Raw genomic sequence first — 21,648 nt, forward strand, 5'->3', positions numbered from 1 at the left:
AAATGTGTGCGCCTACTTGCATGAAAACAAGCTCAGGACTTCCACTGATTCTACATTATGGTGAGTTGTATAATTATCTCATTATATATTGCAATGCAATAATAATAGAAATAAAGTGCACAATAAATGAAATGGGCTTGAATCATCCTGAAATGATCTCCTGTGGTCCCCACCCCAGTCTGTGGAAAAAGTCTTCCGTGACACCAGTTCCCAAAAGGGACCGCTGGTCTCTACAGTGTCTGTCCTCTCTCTCTCTCTCTCTTTTTTTTAAACAGAGTCTCGCTCTGTTGCCCAGACTGGAGTGCAGTGGCGCCATCTTGGGCTCACTGCAACAGCACCATCTCAGGCTCACTGCAACCTCTGCCTCCCCAATTCAAGCCATTCTCCTGCCTCAGCCTCCCAAGTAGTTGGGATTACAGGCACCCACCACCAAGCCTGGCTAATTTTTGTATTTTTAGTAGAGATGGAGTTTCATCATGCTGGCCAGACTGGTCTCGAACTCCTGACCTCGTGCTGGAATTACAGGTGTGAGCCACTGAGCCCGGGAATATCCTCTGTTGACACCTACTCCCCTTAGGTTCTTCACACTTAGGTCATTCCAAACCTTTTCACTGAGGCAGAAAACCTTATTCTAAGCTACAAAGGACTCGTGAGAGGTGTTTCCCATTTCATCATGTACCAGCTTTTGTGGACTCTGGATGTCCGTTCTGGTGGAAGCGGCAGGAGAGAATGCGACTGGACTGCTCTGCTGGGTGTAAGGCGAGGGCAACCTGGAGCAAGTTCAAATCCCGCCTCTGCGGGAGGCAGAGGTTGCAGTGAGCCGAGATCACGCCCCTGCACTCCAGCATGGGCGACAGAGTGAGACTCGTCTCAAAAAAAAAAAAGAAAAAAAAAAAAATTCCACTTCTCGCCACACTCCACCATTCTCTGAGCCTCAGTTTACTCATGTGTAAGGGGGGCTGCGATGATTAGAGGAGCTCGTCCATGCCATGCACTGGCTTGCTTGGTATCCTTGGAGTCACCGAAAGATTAGTTCAACTCCCCGCCTGCCCCGCCCTGGGGCAACATTCATTTTGGGGAAAAGTCCCCCTTAATGCTGAAATATCCAGTTCCCTTCTTTTCTCTAGCTCGCCAATTGGGCTCTCCGGAGAGGCCACTCGTTTGGGAAGGCGCGGTCTGGGTCGGTGCACCGCGCACCAAACCCTGCCAGGGAACTCAGAGAAGCGGCCAGGGAGCTGGGTGCTTCGGGAGAAAGGCGCTAGCCGCCGGGTCACCTCCCGAGGAAGGAAGGGGCGGGAGCGCCAGTGGGGAGGGCGGAGCCTGAAAACCTCCGCGCCTTCGCTGCGGGCTTTACAAAGGCCCCGGGCGCGCGAAAGGACGTGCTCTGCCAGCTAGTGGGCGGGGAGGCCGCGCGCGCGCAGGAGAATCGGCGGCTCGCGGTCCGTGGTCCCTGGCTCGGTTGCCCTCATCCCGGGGCTCACACCTGCCCGCGCGGAGGAGCAGCGGCCGGGCGCCCTCCCCCAGCCTGCGCCCAGTCTCCTCGATTCCCCTCGCTCTGAGCCGGGCGAGCCGAACAACTCAGGAGAGTTCACGCACTCCCCAGCCCCAGGTACTTGCGGGGCGGCGGGCTAGGGGTGAGGTGGGGACTGGCCCTTTTCCGTTTATCTCGCAGAGACAGCAGCTTTGTCCAGGAGATTTTCGGGGTTTCGGATCGGAAGTCATCCCCCGCCGCTCCGGCTCAGCTGGCACACGCTCACCATAAGCTAAGGAAAGCCTGCAAAAATTATAGACGGCACCTCCCTGTTTTATAAAATATGAGAATATTTACATAAATGAAGAAACATTGGAGATGGGGGTGTTTTTTCTCTGTACTTTAGTGTTCTTTGCAACGTTTTTCTAATCAGAAAACAAAAACGAATGCCTTTTATGCAGTGTGGCTCCAGAGCAGTTGTGCGCGACGCCCCCCTTGCCAACTGCCACGGCCCTACGCTGTCGGCTCCACGCTGTCGGAGACCTTTCTGAGGGGCCCTGGGCTCCCTGGAGTGCCGAGGTCCTTGGTCCTTATCCTGAGTTCTTGTTTCAGTCTGGTTCATGAGATAAATATAGTAATCCGTTGTTTTCTGGGACTTTCCCCAGATTTCAGATTGAAAAGTGGAATTTCCCAAATCCTCTGAAGCCAGAATCCACAGACTGAGCCTCACTGCGGATGTCCGCAGCCACCGGGAAGTGGGACTGTACCCCGGGTCAGGCCAATTAAGTAGAGTGGGAGAAAGAAAATATTATGTCTGAAAGACACCGAGCTTTCTTAAGGGTTTCCTCCTGCTGTGTTTGGTTTTCACATTTTTTTTTTTTTTTGATTCTTTGTTTTTGCAAGCAAGACCGGTGGCTTTAGTATTAATTCTGCCAAACAGCTGTGCCAGAGTTCACAAATATCCTCAGAGCCACACTTCAGGGTGATCCTGTTGAGCAGGGTTAGGCAGGAGGATTACTTGGACCTTTGCTCTGCTTCCAAGTTTCTGTTCCCCTCCTGTGTGCTCAGTGTTCGTTGTTCGTTAGGGAGAAAAGCCTTGAAACTTCCTACTTGCAAACACCCAAAGACATACTCTTTCTTGAGAATATATTCAGGGGGAACTGGGGAGGAGAGGGGGCTGGGGGGAAATGAAAGTAAAAATTTTCAGCATCCAGAGCAGACCCCATTAGCATAGTCAACCCTGTTTTAAAAAACAGACTTCTTAAAGCCTGAGAAATCTTGTTGGCATGCATGACCACCCAGGGGCGCCAAGCTTTCTGTTAAACCGCTTAGACACCTGGGTCCTTTTAGCGAAAATATTTCTATATATCTTTTTGTTTATGACATTTTAAGGCCGAACACCCTTCGGCAAGGTGAGGGTAGTACATCTCTTCACTGACTTTGCAGGACCTTGTGTGGGGGTGTGTGTGTGTGTGGGTATGTGTGTGTATGTGTGTGTGTGTTGCAGGGAGGGTAGCAGAGGTGGAGGTACTGTTTTTGCACATAACACCTCTACACGTATCCATTCTTCTTTCCCCAAAGAGGAGTCAGAAGCCTTGCCCTCAATCTAACCCTTCTCTTCCCAACTCTAAGCCTCCCAGGTAAGTGTATATATACATCCTGTTGTCCAGCACAGAAGAGCTGGACACTCAAGAATGCAGCATCCATGCCTTCTGTATTCAGCTTTCAGAGACAGAGTTTCCAATGGCAGTGCTTATTTTTATTTCTATATTTATTGTATTTCCTTTGTTAACACAGATATTACTGTTTGTCAGATATTAATCAGTGTTTTACAACTTTTCCATGTCAGATATCACAGTTTACCCCTTTAATGATACTTTGCTAGTCTCCAACCACTGTCAATTCCATAAACATCAGAGGGTTGGTGATGTTGTAAAGAAAATATTTGTTAAGTGTTTGAATAGATATTGAAGTGCACATGGTATAAAATTCCAAAGGTATAGAGTGTGCAGTGGAGAGTAAGTCTCCTTCCTATCTCAGGCCCCCAGTTTTTGTCTCCAGAGGTAACCATTGTTATCACTATATAAAATCATTGTTCCCCTGTTTCTTTGATAACATGACTAACAGATTTCAAAATGCTGTTTTGAGCAAATGTGCACCCGTGGTTTTTAAACATCTAACAATTTTAAGTATATTATTTTAGTTGTCAGCTTCTGTCTTTTCCTGTTTTTCTGCTGACCACTCTGAAATGTCAGAGTGTTCAGGCCACTTTGTAGAGAGACCTTGTGGCTTTGGAGATAAACGAATAGATTCGTTTCTAAGTTCCTTGAGGTAAGAGATCAACATGTTCTCTAAACAACCCACCACAATTACTGATGAGTACTAGGTCCATGTTAATATTATACACCCAGGCTTAAGGATAACTGATATTCACAGTAACCTGGTGCTTCAGAGCCTGCTCCTCCTATGAGGTAGCACTAATGGCTTATTTTCCTCCCCAGTATTAGATTCTTGTTTGGTGCCTTGCTGGCTGTAGCCCACACACCTTTATGTCCCCTTTCTCTACATGTTAACTGCTAAGGTTTGTGAAGTAACTGGTAACCGGGCAGGCAGTGTTTGTAATGGTTAAGAGAGGATGCATTCGAGTTTGAGTTCTGTCTTTGACATTGGATTTGTGATCTGGGCTAGTTTTTAAACCCTCTGAGATTCAGCTCCCTCATCAGTGAAGCAGTGATTCACAGGGTTATTTTGAAGATGAGATGACCTGTTGTCACCAAAAAGCAGGTTAGTGGCCCACTGCATGCAGAGTCCAATTAACAAGAGTGCGGTCTGGTACCAAAAAAAGTGAATTCCTAAGCTAGCTTGGGGAAGGGGGCACAAAACGTCCTGCCTTTATCCACACCCAGAATGTGCTGCTTCACTTTTGGAGCAGAAAGTGGGCACTTTTATAAAGTAGGGTGGGACGTGAGCCAGAGCAGGGGGTCCCCTGCTTCCCTTGTGTTTTACCAGATAGTTGAGTTGGCACCTTCCTGGGCAGAAATATAAGTTATATAAGTGGCCAAGCAGGCACACTCTCACCATGCCCTCCTAGTAGGTGTGAGTTCAGAGGGCACCCCCTGGAAGTGAGAGTTCTGTGGGGACATGCTTTGGTCTGCAAATTGCCAACTATCCAGGAGAGATCAAAGTCAAGGTTGTCATGGTTAGATATACTTGCCCTGTAGGGAATGTCTGGTCAGGAGAAGTGAAAGGTTACATTTGCATTTCTGAAGGTCTAAGTAGGAAGCAGGGCACAGGGGGAAGGGGAAAAGAGAAAATAATTTAAAAAATTAAACTATGACTTAGAAAAATGGATGTACTTGGTTACAGTGTATCAGGGACTTAGCAGTCTGCCTGGCATATGAAAGGCATGAAATAAGTAATAGCCCTTATTCCTGTCTGTATTAGTTTGTTCTCACACTGCTAATAAAGACATACCTGAGACTGAGTAATTTATACAGGAAAGAGATTTAATGGACTCACAGTTCCGCATGGCTGGGGAGGCCTCACAATCATGGCAGAAGGCAAGGAAGAGCAAGTCATGTCTTACATGGATAGCAGCAGGCAAAGAGAGGGCTTGTGCAGGGCAACTCCCCCATATGAAACCATCAGATCTCGTGAGACTTATCACAAGAACAGCATGGGAAAGACCACCCCCATGATTCAATTACCTCCCATCAGGTACCTTCCCCAACATGTGGGAATCGTGGGAGCTATAATTCAAGATGAGATTGGGGTGGGGACACAGCCAAACCATATCATTGTCAGGGTTTGCTGTGGTTTTACACCTTCATAAGATAGGTGAATGCATCCATCAGCTCAGGGTCTGATATGGTGCAGTAACAAATGACCTCAAAAATTCCAGTGGCTTATTGGAAGAAGGGTTGATTTTTTTGCTAATATTACCTGTCCTTTATGTATCTGTCTTTGGCTCTTCCCTCTGGGACCCAGACTGAGCTGCTCCTTGTGGGAACTGCTGATGTTTTGACAAAAGAAAGCGGGAAGGTGGAACTACACAGTGGCTTTTAAGCTTCTGATTAGAAGTAAGTTTCTGCTTCTCTTCCATTCATGTTTCATTGACATGGTTGTTAATGAAGTGGATCATCATTTTAAAGGGGCAGAACTGGTAGGGATAGGCCTGCAAGGATGGGGTGGCAAATATTTGACACTAATGCAGTCTGCCTCAGTGTTTGTTGGAGGGAGTCACAATTGTGAATCCAGAGATTCATCAAATCCAGAGAATTGATCTATACCAAGACACTCACAGCCACTGATGTATAAACCAGAATGCCATTTTTTCTCCCTAACAGTGGATAATATATCTGCCCTGGGGACTGAGTATAAGAACCTATATGGGGTAAGCTTTTCTTGTGGTGGATTTGCTCAGAAGACTGAATTATAAAGTAATAGCTTATGTAGAGCATACAAAAACAAAATTTGGATATTACCAAAAGACTATTTAGATCCAGAATACACGATGGTTTTTAATCCAGTTCTCCTTTTGCAATTCTTATTGCCTGAAGTCCAAGAATGAACTAGATTGATGGCAGCATATTGTAAATAAAGCTGGAGATCACTTACAGATTTCTGATGCTTCTTTTCAGGCTCTTCTTAATAGCAAATGCTTTTCTTGTCGACTGCTAATGCATCATTCCATGACTTATAATTATTCTTTTATGCTGTCTGCTTCCTGAATAATGAGACTTTATTATCATAATTACAGTGTCTTCAAATCACAGTGTAAGATGGATTAACCAGTTCTGCCCATTGTGTGTTAATTCTTGCTGACTTTGGTTTCATAGTAAGTTTTACCACCCCGGCACAGGACTTTGAGGATTTTTCTCAGTTTTTCTGCTTATAGCTGGACATCTGTGGCCTGCTTGGGTAGAGCAATATGATGCAATAATGTTCAAAAATATATTACGAAAATAAAATTGAAGATGCATTTTCAAATCAATAGAAAAGAAATATTGCTTACCTATGTCGTTTGTTGGATAACTGAATAAATTGAGAGTTTGATTTCCAGCAGCAAAACTTTGCAAAACAGAAGGAAAGATTGTATTTTAAAAGTAAATAGCAGGACTGAGAATGGTGGCTCATGCCTGTAATCCTAGCACTTTGAGAGACAGAAGTGGCTGGATTGCCTAAGCTCAGGAGTTCGAGAGCAGCCTGGGCATCACGATGAAACCCCATCTCTACTAAAATATGAAAAATTAGCTGGGAGTGGTGGCGCACGCTTGTAGTCCCACCTACTCGGGAGGTTGAGGCAGGAGAATTACTTGAACCTGGGAGGCAGAGGTTGCAGTGAGCCAAGATCACGCCACTGCACTCCAGTGACAGCAAGACGCTATCTCCAAAAAAAAAAAAAAAAAAAAAAAAAAAGTAAATGCCAGCAAGGTAGAAAGGGAGGAAAGTATTCTGATTTTTGTTTTTTATATTTCAAACCAGCATAATTTTGATGCCAACATCTAATATAGATGGCAAACAAAAAACAATAAAACTACAAATCATTCTTACTTAAGACTGATGATCTCCAAACCCCAAATCAATATAAGCAGACAGTGTCCGGTAGCCGCAGCAACTGAGAGTCATCCAAGGAATGCAGGCGGCACTCGGCATCTCTCTGTGTACCAGTGTAACTTATCACCGTGCTACAGTTACAGAATTCTGTGCAGCTGTTAAAGAATGAGGTATATTTGTACATGTAGATATGGGAAAATTATCACCCATATGTGTTATTAATTGAAAAATCGGTCAGGCACAGTGGCTCATGCCTGTAATCCCAGCACTTTTGGGAGGGTGAGGTGGGTGAATCGTGAATCACCTGAGCTCAGGAGTTTGAGAGCAGCTTGGCCAACATGGCGAAACTCCCTCTCTACTAAAAATACAAAAATTAGCCGGGTGTGGTGGTGCATTTCTGTAATCCCAGCTACCCAGGAGGCTGAGGCAGGAGAATTGCTTGAACCCGGGAGGTGGAGTTTGCAGTGAGCTGAGATCATGCCATTGCACTCCAGCCTGGGCGACAGAGACCTGTCTCAAAAAAAAAAAAAAAAGAAAAAAAAAAGAAAAGAAGAACAAAGAAAGGTTCAGAACTAAATATAGCATGTTTCTATTTGTGTAAGAAACTTTTTTCTCTGTGGAGAAATGTGCTTGTATGTGTGTTTGTGTGTGAGAGTGTACACACATAGTTATGCTGGTTATGTAAATAAAATTTCTGTAAGGAAAAAAGTAGCTTTTACAGTGGTTGTACTCTAGGAGAGAAAGACAAAGAGTTCAGATGGGGGAGAAATACTTGTTTTTTAAATCCGTTGTTAGTGTTTGAATTTTAAAATCATGTGCATGTACTTTTAAAAAATTAAGTTAGTTTTAAAATGGCTATTCTGTGTTGAAGTAACTTCACAAAACTTTTAGTAGCTATTTCTGCCATCCCGTTATACTGCTTTTAAGTACTGTACTAATTATCAAAGACATATGAAGTGAAGTGTAGGTGGAGGGCACCTCAGGCCATCAGCTCTCAAGGGATGTGGTTAACAACAGTTAGATTGTTCTATTTGTAGTTAATGACAGTTTGTCCATCCAGTCATTGAGTACCACTGACAAAAATAAATAATTCTGATACCAGTGCAGGCTGTGATAATTAGAACCAACTAACGGAGACTTATATTCTTAAAAGTAATGTCTGAAATTTGAAATTATAGAATAAAATAACCATTTAAAGCATTTACTATTTTTAATCATTTACCTGTTAGAAATCAAAGTGAGGATGTAAAGGATAAATGTTGCAATTATTTGTTTATAACTATTGTTTATTTAACCAGGTTTCATAATTCATAATATATTTAATTATAATCCAGTTAATAAACTAAGTTTTCTTTATGTATATATCCTCTGAATGTATTCAAACCAAAGGGATTTTTTATTTCCTGACTTTGTTTTTAAAGTACACCTGTCATATTTTCTCTGGGCTCAAGTGACTCTATTTAGGTGAAAGAGGAACTGAGGTTTCTTTATGCTTCCCTCAACTCATTTTATTATCAAAAATCATTCTTTGTTATTGTCTGCATTTTATGCGTGGTCTTATAGTCAAACTAGAAATGAAAAAGATAGGAAAAGCTAGTGTAGCAATTTTATAGGGCTTGGTATAAGATTTCACATATCTACTAGTTCACTGAAAGTATTGTCTATGTATCGTTTTCTTAGTCCGAATAAATTGCCTATCAGTTGATATTCATCAAAACGTTAGAATCAAAGCTCTGAATGCCTCAAGCATAAGCAGAAACTAACATGGTAATTTAATCATTGCAGGTGGGCCTTGTGCATATCATGAGCAGTTTTGAAGACGCTGACACAGAAGAGACAGTAACTTGTCTCCAGATGACGGTTTACCATCCTGGCCAGTTGCAATGTGGAATATTTCAGTCAATAAGGTTTTTAAACAGAGAGAAACTCCCTTCCAGCGAAGTGGTGAAATTTGGCCGAAATTCCAACATTTGTCGTTATACTTTTCAGGACAAACAGGTTTCCCGAGTTCAGTTTTCTCTGCAGCTGTTTAAAAAATTCAACAGCTCAGTTCTCTCCTTTGAAATAAAAAATATGAGTAAAAAGACCAATCTGATCGTGGACAGTAGAGAGCTGGGCTACCTAAATAAAATGGACCTGCCATACAGGTGCATGGTCAGATTCGGAGAGTATCAGTTTCTGATGGAGAAGGAAGATGGCGAGTCATTGGAATTTTTTGAGACTCAATTTATTTTATCTCCAAGATCACTCTTGGAAGAAAACAACTGGCCACCACACAGGCCCATACCTGAGTATGGCATTTATTCGCTCTGCTCCTCCCAAAGCAGTTTTCCGACAGAAATGGATGAAAATGAGTCATGAACACAGAAAGTCTAAGAGGAGAAATATGAAGGATGAAAAGCTCTGTAGATGCTGTATAGACACTACTTATTAAGAGTTTATTAGGGTAGTATATTATAGTCATCTGTTATGCTGTGAAATTTGAAATTCAGTGTTATCATTTTGAAGTCTGTAAATTGTGTTAGTCATTAACTTAGTCACCTGTTGTATTCCTGTATCTACACAAAATTATTTTAAGTGCTCATCTGTGAGGATTAATATATAAAAAGTATCCTTTGAGATGAAGTAGTGTTCTCAAAATAAGGTTATATTATTTTCTTCTTCTGCTTGATTTTCATCTTGTGTTTTGCTTTGTTTTTGTAAGGAACCATCTCTTGGTTTGGTCACATCATTTCACAGCAGCCATTTGTTTTTAAGGTCAAGGCTCCCGACAGGTTGTTACTGGTGTTTGCAGCGTGTCAGTACTTGCAGTACTGGAATATGTTCTAGGCTAGTGTCTGTGCGTCACTGTGGTTTTAGTATGGAAGGACTTACTTGATAATACTACCTTGCTTTTCTATGATTTCTTTTTGCAGAATTATAGTGTGTTTACTCCTAAGATGACAGTTCTCTTTGTCTATATTCAGCATCTAAGACAAATATTTAAACATTTTAAAGAACCACTGTGTCAAGTTTAGGATTATTTACTTACCAAATTAGAAGTTTGACTTTTATATGTTATATACAATTTTAAAATTTCACGAATTCACCTTTTTAATAGTATCCATGTACATAATAAAGTCAAAGTTTAATTAATCATTTTCTTTGAATTTTTTTCTAAATAAGGGAAAAAACTGTTCTTGGGCCACTTTACATAGATAAATATATGTGAATGTTTGTAATTAACGCTTAAATATTCCTAGTGTTAACTTCAAAAAAGTCTTTTTCAGTTCTTAAATACCATTTTTTTATTTAAGATACTTATTCAACTTAACTAAGGTAGCTAGTGAATGTTGAGTAGATGAGGTAACCGTTCAGTTAAGTTAAATTGTAGCATTGTCAGGTAGTGAGGCTCGCTGTACAATTTTCCAGATAAGTGAAATTTCCTGTAGTGAGAGGTCCATGTTTTTGTAACAGCCTTTTAAAAATGCTTTCGTGAACCCTCCAGCCTCTTACCAAAAGAGGCTTTAAACCTCATCTTGATTCAGACCATCAGTCTATTCCTGGGCAATAGTATGTGATGTCCAGCACCCTAACCCCGACTCCCCAGCCCGGGAACCATTCCAGTAGAGTGAAATATTTGTTCCTGTACAAAGTGGCCTGAATGACTGTTTGAGTTCGTGTGTCTAGTTTTCCTCCTTATTCCCTGTGATGCCCAGAGTAATGGCCCATCCAAAGATGTCCAGATGTTCATGTGCTAGTCTCCAGAACTTGTAACTGTGCTGTTACATGGCAAAGGGGAATGAAGGCTGCAGATGGAATTAAAATAGATTATGCTGGATTATCTGGGTATGCCCAATTGATCACCAGATCCTTAAGAGTGGAAGAGAGGCAGATCAGGATGTCAGAGTGATGAGGTGTGAGACGGACTTGACCTGCTGTCGCTGGAAAGAAGGAGGTCATGAGCCAAGGAATGTGGACAGTCTCTTGAAGCTGGAAAGTGTGCATTGGACATCTGGAAGCCGGAAAAGACAAAGATCCAGAAAGGAACAAAGTCTTGTGGACACCCGGATTTTGGTCCAGTGAGATATATTTGACTTGTTAACCTACAAAACTTTATGATGATAAATTTGTGTTGGTTGTAAGCCACGAAATCACGGTAATTTGTTATAGCAGCAGATAGAAAACCAATATACTCCTCTTAATATAAGGTTACCTACTATTGATTCCTTCTAGGATTTTAGCTTCCTGTCTGATGTGGATTTACAGCCAGATCACCCAGCTTGTTTGAATTGCTTACAGTGTGTAGTCTCATGGTAAAGGCTTTCTATGAGTGAAGTGTATATCCTTTAATGTGTGCATACTGTCACATTTTGACTATTTCGGAAGACTTTCACCTCTGTTTCTTGTCTTTGAGGCTGATGAATGTGTTTCTAAGCTATAAATTTAATATTAAGGGATTCATGTATTATTGTTATTGAACCCAAACAATGTGTTAAGTAATATTTAGGGCCAGAAAAATCTCATGCTCATACAGAATAATGATTTCTCCTAATGTAAATCTTGGAAAGGGTTTTGTTCAACTTGAGAAATATTAAAATTTTTTTCTATTTTTTTTTCTTAAAAGATTGGCAAAGGAGAGAGTGGGTTGCTAAAAGTTTATTTATCATTGTTTCTCCAAAGAATAGAAACACTTTCCATAGCCCAACTCCAGTAGTAAATAATAATGAATGCTTTATAATAAAAGAGCAATTGGTTAGTATTAGAATTGTTTTGATTACAAAGTTAGCATCTCTGCCAGAGCTACCCAACCCCAAAGCAGGGTTGTTAGAGGAAAGCTGCCATATTTCGCAGAACCGAGGAAGGAATGCAGCAGACCTCAGGTGGGATTGAATGCACTGGCTCTGACCCTCAATGCGTACTGGCTCCATGGCCACCTGTAGCTCCCGAGGTTTACACGTTATTGATCCCCCCAAAGAGACCTGATCTCTTGATTTCATTTCCAGGGAAGGGTCAGCTTGGGTCAGGTGCCCACCCCTTCACCAATCAGCTTGTCTCAGGTAATGCAGTCACGTTATATAATGGCTGCTCTGGTCAGTGATCATGTGGATAGATACAACTTTTTCTCAAAAAAATGGTCACGGGGTGGGAGTGGGGCAAACAAAACTATTAGTGTTTGACACAAGGTACTGCAGCTAAGATGTGAAACCTTCCAAATACACCTTAAGGACTTCTTTGTCTCTGGAAAGTGATTTTTCTGGGGCTCTTTAGGTAAAGAGGTGTATGAATGGTGCCAGTGTTAGAATCATTGGCAGTCTTTTCTTGAACCTGCAACTCCAGTAGTTAAATCTCGTATGTCATATGGTTATATAACCATTTTCTAGAGAATTCTGTTCCTACTATCTAATGCAGTAACTGACTTAAAAGTAAAAAGTATTGCTGTTAGACTCTAACATGAGTAGCAATATTTGTTTTAATGGAGGTGGGATTAGGTATGTGTTTTTACATTAAAACATTTTTATATATGTAAATAAATATATATGCCTTGTAGAAAAATTAGCCATAATCTTGCTACCAGAAGAGAACTATTATTAACCTTGTGTGTGTGTATATGTGGTAGATGGTTCCATATACCTCCTGGCTCTTTTTATGTTCCCAATTCTCTAATACCTGTTTAATTCCTTATATTATTATGTTAAGATAACAGGTATTGTTATTATTTTACTATGTGGACCATGATCGAAACTATCAGAGTTTCCATTTCAGGTGGTGACCAAGATGAATGGAAAGTGTGGGTGGAATTTAATGGGCTTCTAGTTGGTATGAGTTGTCCTCAGGTCCAACCTATTCAACCTGCATGAAAATACTTATTTGTCCTTTACCTCTTAAGCAATGAACTTAGGGCTGGGAGCACTGGTGAAGAAACTGGGATGGCAGTAGTTTCAGCTTTGTTGCTGGTTTCATAATTTTGTTGCTGATGGAAGGCTACCAAGGGACTAGAGATGAACCAGTTTGGCCCTGCTTAGTGGCATCAGTGAAATAACTGCTTGAAAGGCCCAAATCAAGACAGTAACTTCTTTTTTTTTTTCAGACTACTCAAGTGCAGTAGTCAGAAGGGGGAAAAAGAGTAGAACAATAAGTTCAATCTGTAACTGTGACTATGAACAATCAATTGAGCTAACTCAACAGTGACATTTCAAAACAAAACTTCTGAGGTTAGACAGTCACAATAAGGTGTGACAATGAAATTTCCCCTTAGTTCAGAGTGCCTTTTTATAATAATACCACTTTCGGCATCTTGAAAGTTTTTAAATCAAAGTTAGGTTAGACACATTCTTTTTTTTTTTTTTTTTGAGTCAGAGTTTCACTCTTGCTGCCCAGGCTGGAGTGCAATGGCATAATCTCGGCTCACTGCAACCTCCGCCTCCCGAGTTCAAGCAATTCTCCTGCCTCAGCCTCCCGAGGAGCTGGGATTACAGGCATGCTCCACCACGCCCAGCTAATTTTGTATTTTTAGTAGAGACGGGGTTTCTCCATGTTGGTCAGGCTGGTCTTGAACTCCCGACCTCAGGTGATCCGCCCACCTCAGCCTCCCAAATGCTGGGATAACAGGCATGAGCCACCGCCCCCACCCAGGTTAGACACATTCTTTTTAATAGCTAAGCAAAAAAATCCCCTGAAGCCCCCAAAACTCTCAAAACAATACTGACCTAATTTCTACCGGAAAGAATTGTACAGTGTTGAGTGTGGGCTCTGAGTCATACTGCTTGGGTTTATCGACCATTCCTGTAATTTGACATAACTCAGATTCCTCTTTTGAAAAACAAGGATTAAGTAGTGCTTCCCTCATAGGGTCTCTGTGAATATCAACTGAGATACAGTATGTAGTCTCCTTACCACAGCATTACACACAGTATGTGTTCCTCTGAGTAGCATGGGGCAGAGTTAGGCCCTCATTTTTAATGGTCTCATATAAGATTTCTGAACTACAGAGGACATTATCTGGGTAGGAGGAAAAAAAATCTTTAAATTTGAAATAATAATACTCATACAATTTATTTTAATATCATTTTTCAAATTTAATTTCATTTTCACCTTTAATATTTCATAAAGATTCAAGAATCAGATGCAGGGATTCTGTTTCTCTCCTTTTTGTTGTTATTGTTGTTGTTTTACATTTAGGATTTCAATGTGGAATCTCAGATTTCTTTTGTAAACTCCTTTACTGTCAGATAATTAACCAGAAATACCAAATAAATGAAGATGGGAAAACACTATATATTTAATAAAAAATCTTTTTTAGATGTCTGTATTCTCAAGAAATTATGATTAGGACATGTTTACATAGTTAAATGAAACCTCTGGCCTCTGCTAGAAAAATATATTTCTCTATTGAAAAAAAAAAGCAGGCATAATCCCAAAATACATCATTTCAAAAGTTCTAGTGTTACCAGTGGTGAGTATGGGCAGGCTCCATAGTCCTTGATATTTGTCTTCTTGGGAGAAAGAATTCAGCCAAGAGACAGAAGTATATTTAAGGCAGAAACAAGAGTTTATTGAAGCCAAAAAAAGTACACTTGGATGGAACCAAGGGGGATGTGAAAAGATTGAGTACCCAGCCTGACCTTCGTCTTAAGGCTCTTAGAGGTTTATTATTTCCTATTTTCTCTCCCTGTCTCTTCCCCTCCCTGTATGTGCAGTGGTTTGCCAGTATCTGGGAGGGCCTTTTGGTGGTTGAAGTTATGCACATGCTCTCTTAGGGCAATTTTCCCTTACTGGGCTAGCGTCCCCCTGCCAAGCCCCATGGGAAGGTCATATATTCGTCAAACTCTGTCATTTTGCCCCTTACTGCACATGCCTGGACATGCCCCCAGAGGAAGGCCAAACTCTGTCATCTTAAATTCTTATTGGGAAGTTGTTGCCCATGAGCTCAAGATGTCTCCCGTTAGATTTTCCCCTCCCTGTCACCAGCCCTGACATTCTTTGTGGCCCTGTCCTGCCATGTTCATATCTGCCTATCTACCTACTCTAAAACTAGTATCTTAAATAAAAACCCTTCTATAACTCCACATCCCCTTCCAGCTACCCCATTTCTCTGCTCTTTTCAAGTTGTCTGCATTAGCTGTTCTTTATTCCTCATCCCCAACTCCCCAGTTTCCATCCCTTCATTTGTGTAACTGTCCCCAAATGCAACTAAAGCAGCGGACCTCTTTTCAAAGCATTTGCTATTGTTGAGCCCTCTGATTTCCTGGCTCCTGTGACACTATTCTCTGGTTCCTGCATTTCTCCTGTATCTGTTTCTTTTGGCTGTTTCACTACCCCCAACTTCTAAATGTCAACACTTAGTTGGGCTTCTCTATGTGCTCCCCTGGGGTAAACTCAGCTGGTTTAATGACTTAAAATGCCATTTTCCTACTGACTCCCAAACTTGAACCTAGACCTCTTTCTTGGGCTGCAGACATTATCCCATCACCAACTTGACATCTTCATCCAAATATCTTATAAACACCTCAAAGTTAACTTTTCGAATAGAACTCTTTCATTTTCCCCACTTTCCCAAACCTGTTCCTCCCATTACACTTATTAAGTCAAATCAGAACCAAGAAGTTACAGTAAAGGGCACTTGCAGCTGCTAGGCTGGCTGTCAGACATCTATAGATTTGACCAGTAGGGAGACAATGAGTCCAAATAGATTGAAACAGTTTATTATTTACACAGACAGCAAAACCAGCATCAGCATGGAGTCAGCTCCCTGTATGCCTGGTCCTTAGGGACGTCCCTGGATGACACTGAACCAAGGGGACAAGATGACAGATGACAAGTAGAAATAGCTCTGTTGTTGAGGAGCCAACTCTGAGCTATAGCTAAACATTTTTATAGTCGGTATCTGTACCTGAATGAGAGTGAGGTCACTGGAAACCAGTTGGATGAGAAATTGCCTCATGGCAGCCTTTTGCAAGATAGGGAGGTATTTTGCAAGATAAATGGCCCTTTGACAGCTCCTTTATGATGGCCTATCTTGCCATGGAGGATCCAGAGAGGATCACGACCTTTTTCTACCAAGACCTGTGTCAGACTGTGGTTGAGTTCTGCCTACGTGGACTATGTGGAGTGAGCAAGGTAGCCACGGCACCGTGCCAGATGTGTTACCCTACAGTAGTATCTGATTCTACCCCTTTCTTTAGTCTTATATCCAACCCACCAGAAAATCCTGATGATTCTACCTCTAAAATCTGCTCTGCCTTTTCAAAGCCATTGTAAACCCAAGGCACACTATATTCCACTGGGAATACTATACATCCACTCTTGCCTTCTTACAATCCATTCTCTACACAGCAACTAAAGCAATCTTTTGAAAATGTGTATATGATGACTGTACATCCTTGCTTACAAAAAATGTCAGTAGCTTTCTATTACACATCAAATAAAACTCATTCTTGGCCTACAAGGTCTTGCATCATCTAGCCCTTAACTATCACTCCAGTATCATCTCATACCACTCTTCTCCCTCACTCGTGATGCTTCATTCCCAGTGGTCTTTTTATTCACAGAACATAACAAACTCTTTTTCACCTCAGGTACTCTGTACTTGCTGTACCCTTTGCTGATAACAATGCTTCACAACAGGCTTTTTTACTTGACTGGTTCCTGCTTAACAATTAGGTTTTAGCCAAGGTGACAATTAAAACTTAAAACAATTAAGTTTTAGCCAAGGTATCTCCTCAGAGAGGATTCTCCTGACCTATGAGAAGTAGTCAATTGGCCCCCAGTTACTCTCTCTCCTATAATCTTGTATATTTTCTAACTGTGACCTGTGATTTTCTTACATATATGTTTACTTATTCTTGTCTATCTCTCTCACCAGAATGGTAAGCAAAGAGCAGAGACCTTATATGTCTTTGTACTTCTATGTCCCTAACACCCACCAGACACAGTTCCAATATTAATACTATTCCAATATTTGCTGAATAAATTATTTCTAGTACTTTTTATAAACACAAAACGTTAACTTTTTTTAACAATCAAAACACATTTTCAAGTTTAGTTCCATCTTGCTTTCTTAATTTACTTCTTTTTGTCTTCACATCAGATTTAATAAAATAATTACAAGTCAGGAATCAGAATGCCTGCATGTTTATGGAGTAAAACCAATAATAGTCAAATAACTTACTACCTTTAAGTGTAAAAATGTGTTTATTCACAACCATTTGTAAATTACCATTTGTTACCATTCCTTCAAAAAATTCTTTATGAACAAAAAGCCAAGAAAAATTACAATAGTAGCTTATGCCAAACCAAAAATATACATCTGATGTATACAAACTTTAAAAAGCATTAACACAGGCAATGTGAATATAGATTACCTTAAAAATATTTCCAAGACACAGCTACAACTTAAGACAGATATAAATAATGGCATTACCTAATGTATTATATTTACATATTTAAAGTATCATATTAATTTCTATGACATAAAAAAGGAGATAAAACTACAGATGTCATTGCTTAGCAGTTCAAATATTGAAAGGGCCACATGATTTTTTTTTAAGTACAGCAAGAACTTCAGGTTACTATTTATATCTGGACCTTCCTATATTTATAAGAACATGCACTGTCATTGTTGCAAGAGGAAAAAAATGTAAAAACATTAAGGAAAAACCAAAAAACAGTTTGCTTACTAAAATCATACCAAATCCTCAGCAAAATCAAGGAAAGCAATTATGGAGTGTTTTCTATTCCTGGCCTTTTAAATTGACACATACATTTTAGAGAAAAGAACAGTTGATTGTCTATAACAAAATGCAGTTATAGATACTGATATGCTTAGTTCTATCCCATTAAAGCACCTTGTACTACAAGGTAAACGAAAGCTTAATAAAATCAATGGAGCCTTTCATACCAGAAAGGATTTTATTTGAAATACCCGTATTACCTTTTTAGATCTTCCTTTCTTAAATCATGCAGAGAATATGTTCTGTGTAAAATCTAAGATCATTCATTGGAAATATAGAATTTTAAAAAAATAATGGCACCTAAAAACTTAATACTATATATCAATTAAAGTCAATATAGTGGCATGTAAAATGAAGTGGAAAAAACTAAATATATATATATATATATCTTCTTAAGAATTATTTTTTATTATTACCAACTTGAAATGTCCAAACTCTGAAGGGTTATTTTTATATTATCTTTTGTTCAGATTGAATCAACATTATACTAGGACATGTAAATAAGGACATGTAATGCTGATACTTCTGCATTTCTTAGAGTCATCTACTCAAATCAACTGTACTGACTATTAGATAATAAAATCCAAAGAAGTCATAGAAATAATGCTGGAAAAGGGAACACTATTCTAAATCTGAATCTGACAATCCCTCCTTATGCTTCCTTCACATCTGCTGAGAATTAACAAAAAAAGTCTTAATGTTTTCATAGTTAAAGACAATGAATAGGCTTCATAAATCATTCAAAGTAAAATTAATTAAAAAAATGGAGAGTGGAAATCTACCATAGTAAACAGAAATGCTATAAAGAAAAGACTTAAAGTAAATTTAATTGGTAACATGACAGGACCATTAAATTGGTCTTGAAAAGCAGAAGGCAGATGATGAAATTGCACTTAATTCTGTATCAATTCAGATCCTATCATCCCTACTCCTTTCTAATAAAATAAACATTTACAACATGGTTTCTTACACATCTCCCTTACAGAAAGGCTCAGCACAATCACTTATACATTCTAGTTGGCTTTTAACATTTGGTCATAACTGATAAACAAGGTCACACAATTTACCCTATCGAGTCTGTTGATCTGTGTCAGAATGCCTTATGCCAGAATCAGACAGTTCTAATACAGGATTTACAAATCCAGAATACTCGGAATTTCCATTATCATCCATTTCGGCACTAACAAAATCATTCTCCCACTCCAGCCCATTGGAATCATCAGAGGCTGATGTAGGATTACTTCCAGTCTTCTTGTTGCTATACTTAAGTGCTGCCCGTAGAATGTCTTCCTCTGTTTTGGAACGTTCTCTCACTGGAAGCATTCTATTCATTCCTATGATTTGAACAGAGTTTTTAGAAATCTCAAAACAGATAATAAAGCTATATTTAAAAACTTCCAAGTTTAGCAATATAGTTTTTATTTAACTATCAGACTTGATGTGTGAATTAAAGACCCAGTCCCATGGAGGTCTTCTTAAGGGAAATTGTTGGGGTCTAACCCTGAAGTATGCCTCAGATAAAAATAAATATTAACAGTCACCAAAGGGCAGTTTTGATGTATCATTTATTATCTGATAGGATGAAATTCCTGAAGAGTCACAAATAAAACAGAATGGATGGAGGACTTCAATTGCTGTTAGTCTTATATGGCCAAGTTAGTATGTCTGCCAAAGTCCTTTCCTACCCACATAATTTCATTTCCCAGAGAATGACAGTCACTCTAATGATAACATGTACTTTTCCAGCATTTACTAGGTTCCAGTTAATGTTATATACATGTCACAGATATTAACTGATTTAATCCCCAACAACTCTATGGAGCACAGTACTATCATTATTCTCATTCTGTAGTTCAGCTAACCGGGACAGAAAGGCTAAGTGATTTGGGTAATGTCACACAGCTAAAAAGTGGTGAAGCAAGAATTTTAATCCATTCAGTCTGGCTCCAAAGTCTGTGGTCTTATGCTCTTCCGACTCTACCAAACAGAGGAGAGACGTTTCTATGGGAAACTGTTCTAGATCTAATTCGAAACAAAATGAAATTGGTAAAGTGAAAGTGTCAATAATCTTGAAAGAAAAAAAGAATGGCATTTTACTGGCAGAAGGAATGGAGAGAGGACAGAAAAGAAGTTTAAGTCTGTAAGTACAGAATCAACGTTGGTAACTGAATTAAAATCTAGGATTCGCAAAGAGATTGTAATATTCCTAGACACATTTAATGATTTTCTTTTTTGACCTTAAAGATCAGATCCCACCATAAAAGAACATTTAAATCTGTATTACCGTTGTCTGTCACTCCTGAAAAATCACCAGGACTCAACCCAGTAACACAAGTTATTTCTATAGATATGATAAAAATATGAGCTAGATACTAATATAATTTTGTAGATTTGTATCTGGTGAATTTGTTTCTGTGGATTTATTTCTAAGAGAAGTTATATTTAACTTCTGGCTTTAGAATGTCCACAAGGGGGTAGTAATCATTCGTACGGAGTAATGTCATGGGCTTGGATTACAAAACCTTAAAGAAATTAACATTTATTTTCTAAATCTAAAGGAACATTAAAAATTAAGGAATTTTCTAAACATTTTTATCAACAGTGATAATCACCAATAACAGTCTAAAAAGTGTTTATATGATTTTTCAAGGGCTTGAATTTATTTCCATTTAAATAAAGACCAAGGTAGATTTATATAAATCAACACAGATTACGTTAAATTTTTCAGGTAAAATTGTGAATTATAAAATACCTTCTTCATCTTCCCACTCTAGATCTAAGGATGTGCTGTCGTCATTTCCACTAGTTGATTTAGTTTTGGTCATTAAATCACAACTGCTTTCTGTATTTGGTGTCAAAACTGTAGCATCTGATGAGAGTCCTAGAGTATACACGAAATACAACTGAATACTCTCATCTACTCTTCTACCACAACAGCCATTTTATTTTGTAACAATTATCTCTCTCTAAATATTATTACTTTTAGCTTCATAAGAAATAATTCTGGAAATCATTTTATTGGTAAGTTTCTGTTAGGAACAGTATAAAGAAACTTTTCTCTCTTTTTTTTTGCCATCTAAGCATAGCAAACATGCAAATTTAAGTGATTATAAACTTTTCAAATATGGTGAACTCTAGATAATATTTTTAACAGTCAATTACAAAGGGGCACAAAAAAACGATGAACAAGAAAGATAAAACAAAAAGCAACCTATATTTTCAAAAAGACCCACTACTATACTATGCTTCCACTATTGGGAAGCATATGAGGTTTTGCTTTTGAAACTTGAGGAAATATTTTAATCTTATAAGTCAATTTGTAATAAGTAAAAAACAAGTACACTTTTCTATTACTTCCTCCCATCTTTCCTTTCTTTTATTTTGGAAAGGGAAGGGTTAGGATCACGGTAGAAATGGCAAAAGGAGTGCTTGACTCCCTATATGGATCTACAGAAACAGTCTGAGATTTTTCTTTGTTCCAACTTTTTAAAAAGAAAAGATGAGGTTGTATAATTAATGACTACCTAGGAAACTGACTTATCTGGGAATTACAAATTTAAGAACAGAAAGTTATTCTACAGAAACACAGCCAGAATCTCTACTTATCTGTTTACTGTGGCATAAAAAAAAGTACAGAAAATACTTTAAAAAACTTACTACTACTTCGAAAAACTTCATACTGTGACTTTATATTTCTCAAACAAGATTCAAAGTCATCTTCTGGTCCTGAACTGTAATAAAAATGAAATAATTTTTTAATATATTCATGGTAGATGCAATATAACAAATATTTAAGCTAATGATGGCATTTTGGCTTGAAGACCTATGTCATACAAATTCATAACTGCTACACAATTAGAATAACCTAATGAAAAGAGTTCTTAATTTTCTTAATACTAGCATGAAACT

General features: G+C 39.2%; 2 protein-coding genes across 4 annotated transcripts in view; one reads left to right on the forward strand and one right to left on the reverse strand.

Annotated features, from left to right (window-relative positions):
• The first annotated feature begins 1,340 nt into the window (after positions 1-1,340).
• TIFA (TRAF interacting protein with forkhead associated domain) lies at positions 1,341-12,699 on the forward strand. Its single transcript, XM_050791335.1, has 2 exons — positions 1,341-1,609; positions 8,813-12,699. The coding sequence occupies exon 2, from the start codon at positions 8,831-8,833 to the stop codon at positions 9,386-9,388; it is 558 nt and encodes a 185-aa protein (XP_050647292.1). The 5' UTR covers positions 1,341-1,609; positions 8,813-8,830; the 3' UTR covers positions 9,389-12,699.
• A 1,836-nt stretch (positions 12,700-14,535) lies between these two features.
• The window catches only part of AP1AR (adaptor related protein complex 1 associated regulatory protein), a 42,533-nt gene continuing 35,420 nt past the window's right edge, over positions 14,536-21,648 (reverse strand). For 2 of the 3 annotated variants that reach the window (XM_050791332.1, XM_050791331.1), the window contains 3 exons: positions 21,397-21,470; positions 20,492-20,620; positions 14,536-19,073 (listed from right to left, as the gene is read on the reverse strand). In XM_050791332.1, coding sequence (XP_050647289.1) covers positions 18,808-19,073; positions 20,492-20,620; positions 21,397-21,470 — 469 coding nt within the window. In that variant the 3' untranslated portion in view covers positions 14,536-18,807. The remainder of the gene's footprint in view (positions 19,074-20,491; positions 20,621-21,396; positions 21,471-21,648) is intronic. The other variant, XM_050791333.1, reaches the window with a different exon arrangement.

The sequence above is a fragment of the Macaca thibetana genome, chromosome 5 (assembly GCF_024542745.1).
Source record: "Macaca thibetana thibetana isolate TM-01 chromosome 5, ASM2454274v1, whole genome shotgun sequence".
Classification (NCBI taxonomy): Eukaryota; Metazoa; Chordata; class Mammalia; order Primates; family Cercopithecidae; genus Macaca; species Macaca thibetana.

Excerpts from the sequence above, each read along its gene's own strand:
- TIFA (XM_050791335.1), top strand. The coding sequence starts at position 8,831 with ATGAGCAGTTTTGAAGACGCTGACACAGAAGAGACAGTAACTTGTCTC.